The sequence below is a fragment of the Chrysochloris asiatica genome, unplaced genomic scaffold (assembly GCF_000296735.1).
Source record: "Chrysochloris asiatica unplaced genomic scaffold, ChrAsi1.0 scaffold00026, whole genome shotgun sequence".
NCBI lineage: Eukaryota > Metazoa > Chordata > Mammalia > Afrosoricida > Chrysochloridae > Chrysochloris > Chrysochloris asiatica.
The window spans coordinates 17,427,053-17,434,066 of record NW_006408544.1 but is presented as its reverse complement, the minus strand read 5'-3'; the positions used below and the strand labels follow the sequence as shown (position 1 = coordinate 17,434,066).

General features: G+C 46.3%; 1 protein-coding gene across 1 annotated transcript in view; it reads right to left on the bottom strand.

The window, feature by feature from the left end:
* Positions 1-6,138, bottom strand: part of GPX7 (glutathione peroxidase 7) — a 16,378-nt gene extending 10,240 nt beyond the window's left edge. Inside the window, exon 1 of the mRNA XM_006839776.1 lies at positions 6,001-6,138. Within this exon, the coding sequence (XP_006839839.1) occupies positions 6,001-6,138 (138 nt within the window). The remainder of the gene's footprint in view (positions 1-6,000) is intronic.
* Positions 6,139-7,014: the final 876 nt, after the last annotated feature.

The window sequence follows — 7,014 nt, the reverse complement described above, 5'->3', positions numbered from 1 at the left end:
AAGAGGCAGTCATTTGAACAGAACAAGGGAACACTGAATGGTTTAAAATTAGGAAAGGTGTGCACCAGGGTTGCATTCTTTCACCATATTTATTCAGTCTGTATGCTAAGCAAATAATCTGAGAAACTGATTGATTACATGAAGAAGAATGTGGTATTAGGACTGGAAGAAGATTCATTAACAACTTGCAAAATGTAGATGATACAACCTTACTTGCTGAAAAAAGAGAGGACTTAAAACACTTACTGATGAAGTTCAAAGGCCACAGCCTTCTGTATGGGTTGCACCTCAATGTAAAGAAAAAAAGAAATCCTTACCACTGGACCAATAAATAGCATCATGATTAATGGAGAAATGACCAATGAAATTGTCAAAAGCTTCATTTTGCTTGGATCCACCATTAACACTTTTAGAAGCAGCAGTCAAGAAATTGAATGACATATTTCATTAGGTAAATCTGCTGCACAAGACCTCTTTAAAGTGTTCAAGAACAAAGATGTCAGTTTGAGAACTTAAGTGTGCCTTACCCAAATCATAGTATTTTCAATATTTTCATATGAATGTGAAAGCTGAACAATGAATAAACAAAATCATCGAATAATTGATGCATTTGAGTTATGAAAATGGAGAATACTAAAAGTATCATGGACTGCCAAAAGAACACCCAAATCTGTTTTAGAAGAGGTACATCCAGAATGCTCCTTAAAAGCCAAGATGTTCAGACTTCATCTCTCATACTCTGGACATATAATCAGGAGGGACCAGTCCTTGAAGAAGGACATCATGCTTGGTAAAGTGGAGGGTCAGTGTAAAATAGGGAGACCCCCAACGGATGGGCTGGTACAGTGGCAGCAGCAATGGGCTCAAGTGTAACAACAATTGTGAGGTTGGCACAGGACCAGGCAGTGTTTTGTTCTGTTGTGTATAAGGTAGCTATGAGGACCATTATTATAAAAGATTAAGAAAAAGCACCCACACTAAAAGGGGGAAAAATTGTTTTTTTTTTGGTTACCGGGGTGTATGGGGTGGGGTGAGGAGAGGGACAGGAAGGTCGAGCACAAGGTAGGGAATAGACACAGGATAGTGGAGCACAGTGTAGGGAATAGACTCAGGATAGTTTGGGTCCGGGTAGGGGGGTAAGCACACATAGAAGGGGAAGGGGAAAGGAAAAACCAGGCAGATGGGAGAATAGCTAGGCAGGTTTGCATGGGCTAAATAGGACAGAGGTAGATAATGATATAAGCACAATCGTGGAACAACAGGGCTTGGGGATACAAAGATTGAGGCATGGTTTGAATGGGTAAAAGTGGGGAAATGATGTTAAGATGCTTGCCTGTCTTTTGAATCTTGGTTTCCCTTACCTCCTATTGTAAAATAGCCACTTGAAGTGGGAGAGAGAGGAATAGCCAGAAACATCACCGTAGACAGTTTGTAAGTCCGTCTTCAGCCTATAACTGATTGTTGTTGTTGTTGTTAAGTGCCTTCAAGTCGATTCCAACCCATAGTGACCCTGTATAGGGTTTCCAAGGAGCAGCTTGTGAGTTTGAATTGCTGACCTTGCAGTTCAAACAGCTTTGCAGTCTGGCGCATTAACCCACAGCGCCACACCATAACTGATTGGAATACCTAAAATGGGGCTAGAACTTGCCCAGTGAAGGAGGCTCCCTGCAGAGCTTTTGCATTGCACAAGACCATAGGTGGAATCCTGATCCCCATCCAGAATCTTCAGAGATGGGGAAATTCCACTTGAAAGGACAAGCAGACCAGCCTGGAGCAGCTAGAAGAACAGAAGATACATCTTTAAAGAAAGACCAGCAGGAAAAATCAAAAACAGTAACAGCAGTCCAATTGACTACTATAAGTTGTTCCCCTGGGAGCCTTCAAGGCAAGTGGTTAGGTCCCCTCAAGGCAAACCCCCTTCCAACACTGAAACTCAAGTGGAATACACGAGTAGGTATGTGGTCTTGCTGCTGACCATGTTGGTCACTGATAAGAGGAAGTGGGGACAAAACAGCAATGAAGTTGTGAGCTAAGTCCGACCACATTCAATAAACTCCTGTTAACATGGATTGAGACCTAGCTAATCAGCAGTATGATGAGACCTGGGGACTCCTGGGCCCAGGGGCAGGGACATGGCCCCAGGGGACTAGAGCGGAGTGTGAAGCGTTCAGCTGATATGAAGTGAGGGAAGATGTACATGAACACCCACACTTGTAGACAGTACTCATTTGACCTGGCATCAATGGCTAGATGATCAGAATACGACTAGAGGAAGAAAGGAGAGAAAAAAAAAAGAGTAACCCATTACAATTGGATGAACTTGACCTATGCTTGGGATGCCGTATGACAAAGGAGTGAACACATTTTTACGGTGAGGATCATTTCCAGCCCCTTGGTACACAGGGCTGACAAGGATGGGGAACCTAGACATTGGATACCCAAAATGGGGGGACTACAAAGGCAAGAGGTGGCTAGCTTACAAGCTTTCAATAGGGAACCTAGTTCTGAGTTGTTTCCAACTGGTCTGTATGGGGTTGATTAAAGGTGTGGGGGATAGGACTCCTGTGGTTCAATAGGGAATGATTGCTATCAGGTCTGACAGTGAGTGTTGGAAAGGTAAATGTAAATGTTTTCTAACAAAAGGAGGAGAGTGGCAGATATTGCAGTCCAGGAGCAGCGGGAATCCCTGGAACCATCAAGGGAGGGAGAAAAGCAAAGTGTGGGACCCTGTCCGGGGAGGTAGTGACACCAGGGATGGAAGCAGAGATGATGAAGTGGAGAGAAGGAGCGCCTGGGGACTCTGGATTCAGGGAGGGAGAGGGGCTGTGGGCTGGCAGTCGGAGGGCAGGCGTGTGGGGTGTACCCTTTGGTTGCTAACTGTGAAGTCAGCAATTCAAGCCCACTAGCCACTCCAAGGGACAAAGATAAGGTTTTCTGCTCTTGTAAAGATTTACAGGATTGCTATGGGTTGGAGGAGTCCTGGTGTGATGTTGTGGATTAATGCCATAGACTGCAAAGTTGTTTTGAACCATAAGGTCGGCGGTTCAAGCTCACCAGCCATTTCTCAAACCCTATACAGGGTCGCTATGGGTTAGAACCGACTCAATGGCACTTAACAACAACAACAAAATGAATCGGAATTGACTTAATGGTAGTTGAGTGAAATCCCTGACCTCTACCTACTAGATGTCCAGTGTAACCAACAAAAATGTCTTCAGACACTGCCTAACTTCCCCTGGGAGGCAAAATCATCTCCAATTGAGACGTACTGATCTAAATCATAAGAATCACTGGGCTATAACTTCCTCACCCTGCCACCAAAAGATGAAGAAGGGTCCTTTCTCTGAGGCCACAGGCTGATAGAACCTCTTCTGTTCCATGTCAGCGTATGCCATAATATGTTTGGGATGGTTCAGAAACTGGGACACTGAACTCCCATTCCTATATTATTAGGTGTCCTTCTCTGTTCCTGCTTGGATACTTGGGCAATGAGCATTAAAAATTGCTTATTTTTAACCTACATCCTTTTATGTCTATAATGTCTACATAGAAGCTCATTCTTTTGGAGGTGGGGGGAGGGGAAGGGAATTCTACTTTTAGTTCCATCCCTGGAGCCAAAAGTCTTATACTTACAGAGACCAAAATACAGATATATCTAGCACACACACACATATATATTCAAACACAGACACAGATTCAAATTCCTTCCATGTACAGAAACAAACGAACAAACCATTCACACACACATTCACAAACATCCTCCTGCATATGCATAAGCCCACATTGCAGGCAAGCCCATTTCTAAGCGGTCACCCATTCATCCATACTCAACATGGTACAAATGACTCCTCTCAACTAGCTTGTCAATTTCATTTTGCTCACAGCTACATCTCCAAGGCTGGATTCCGTGTCAGGCATGTTGTAGGAGCTAGTACCAACATGTGCATGTGAATGAAATTATTATACTGTCCAAACCTCAGTTCTACACTGGGACAACCCACAGCACCATTTACAGCTCCCCCAAACTAACTGGTATGCCTATAAGCATAGGGATTAAGGGTGTGCACTCTGGAGTTAGACTGCCTGGGTTCAAATTGCAACTCTGCATCTTAGTAGCTGTGTGTCCTGGCTCTATTTTCATTGTAGCACTTACTACTACTGGGTATTGGAGTTCTGGTATGGCACTATAGGATAAGCACTGGACCACAAGATCAATTTAAATTGCAAGGTCGGCGGTTCAAACCCACCAAAAGTTCCTTGGAAACCCTATATAGGGATCACTATGCGTTGGAACCAACTTGATGGCACTTAACAACTACTGGGTATTACCTTGCTCATTTTGCTCCATTATTCATTGTCTCTCTCTTCCCTTTTCCCATCCCACCCATATAAGAGGATTAAAGCAGACACCTATCTATTTTGTTCACCAATGTATCCCCAGAACCTGGCCCAGTATTTTATATAGTAAGAGTCCTGATGTGGTGTTGTAGAAAAAGCACTCTAGTGCAAGGTCAATTTGAATCACAACATCAGCAGTTCAAACTCACCAGCCGCTCCTCAGAAACCCTATACAGGATTGCTATGAGTCGGAACCGACTTGATAGCACTTAACAACAACAGGTGCTCAATAGTGAATTAATAATGAATCAGGGAGCTGCAGAACTCTTAGGAGAGCTGTACCAGAGAACAGAGAAGGTCTGGATGAGAACAGACCCTGCCCTTCTTGGCTCTTTGCCCTGAGTTCTGGATGAAGTTCCTGCTGGGGCTCACCAAGCACAGGTACAGAGCACTCTACAGTTCACCGAAGGCTTTGCCAGCTTCTCTTCATTTAAAATTCAAGACTGGGGAACAGTCTTGACAGGGATTATTGTCCAGGATCCCTTACTCTTAGTCTAACTGAGAATTTCAAAACTTTGAGAGTTCTTTCTTCATTAAAGACAGAGAAGACTACTACTAGCCATTTTTGTGTGGTTCACCCAAGTCTGGATGCTGGGGCGATCTATTAGAGACAACTCTTCATCTTTCCCACACCACAGTCCCAAGGTCCAGCCTGAAGATCTGATTTGGGGGAATCTCAATACACATAACATCTAGGTCTCTAAATGTAGCAGTGTTCCAGGCTCCTCATGATCCCTCCCCACCTTCTCCAGCCTCCTCTTCCACCACTCTGCCTCAACCTTTAAATGTTCCTTCATGATCTTATGCTTTTTCAAGCACAACTGCCTGCAATCCTCCCCATCCCTCCTGCTGTTTGCCTCTGGCCCAGGCATGGACCATTCCTCTTTGCCTGGGATGCTCTTAGTTTTGCTAAAATCCATTCTTGTTTCAAAGACTAAACCCAGCCACACTGCCTCTCTGAAGTCCTCTCTAGGATCCCGCTCTGTCACACGGCAGCGTTTGGCTTGGATGGCTCTAAGAGTTTGCCTAGAATGGACCACCGCTGGAAAAAGAGTTCACCTCCAGGCTCTATTGTTTTCTAGCCTAGTGTGACATTATGCAAATATCTTCCTTATGCAAATATCTTCCCCTCTCTGGGCAGTAGTGTTCTCTCTAAAGGATGATCTGTGTAAGGTCTCCATGCATTTAAAATGGTAACCCCACCGCACATTCACTGTCACAATGTTCCCACTGGATTCAAACCATTGTTACAGGATGAGAAAAGGGGGTGGGGAAGTGAAGGCCGCAGGATGCTAGTTATCTTTTTCAAGAATGTGCGGCAAAGGCTAAGTCCGGACTCTGCTGCCTCGCGGGAAATTGGGCGCCGGCTGCCTAAGTTTCCTGTTTCACTGCGTTCCAGGCCGTGCCACGTAGTCACAGGACATATCGGAGAAGGGTGTGGGAGAGCGCTGCGCTCTGGGGGAATGCCTGCGTGGGGGTGGAGAGCCGGTACAAAGTTGCCAGGCGGTCCTGGCCCTTTGGAGTCAGGCGGGGTCGCGGACCACGGGACGCCCCCATCAGACCAGGCAAGACGGCGCCAGGGTCCCCCGGGCGGACACTCACCGAGCCACGGTACTTCTCCAGAGACACTAGTTTGCCCCGGATGTTGACAGCCTTGAAGTCATAGAAGTCTTGCTCCCGCTGCACAGCGGCCGCGGCCGACAGGAGCAGCCACGCCGCCGCCACCACGGCAGCCACCATGACTCGCTACCGAGGTGGCTGGGTTGCGAGGCCGAAGGCGAGGCAAGGGACCAGGCGTGGGGGGCGGGAAGGGGCGGCCCCAGTGCAGCGCGGCCCTAGACGAGGAAGGACTAGCCCACTTCTCTCCATAGAATAAGTAGGCAGTGGAGCGCCAGGCTGAGAGCCTGTTTCTCCTTCTGCACAATGAGAGTATTGAACTTTCAATAAACTTGTGGCCTGCTTGTTGTTATTGTTAAGTGCCATAGAATGTGTTCCGACTCATAGCAAAACCCTATAGGGTTTCTGAGGAGCGACTGGTGGGGTTGAACCACCAACCTTATGGTTACCAGTCCCGTGCTTATCCTACAACACTACATCGGGAGTCCACTGTGGACTGTTGTTGTTGTTAAGTGCCGTACAGTCGGTTCCGACCCATAGCTACCCTGTACTGGGTTTCCTATGTATGGAGTCCTGGTGTGGTGCTGTGGGTTAATGCGCCAGACTGCAAAGCCGATTGAACTGCAAACTTGCAAAGTTGTCGGTTCAAGTTCACCAGCTGCTCCTTGGAAACCCTATACAGGGTCACTATGGGTCGGAACCGACTCGATGGCACTTAACAACAACATATATATTTTTGTTTGTTTGTTTGTTTACCTTACATCTCCCAAAAAAGGAGTCCAGGTGTAGCGCTGTGAGTTAATGCACTGGACTGCAAGGTCGTCGGTTCAAGCTCACCAGATGCTCTTCAGAAACCCTATACAGGGTTGCTATGGGTAGGAACTGACTTCACGACACTTAACAATCACGACCTAGCAATTCAAACCGACTTTGCAGTCCAGCACATTAACCCACAACCTCCTCAAAAAAGACATTAGCCAAGATCCGTCTGACATCAGC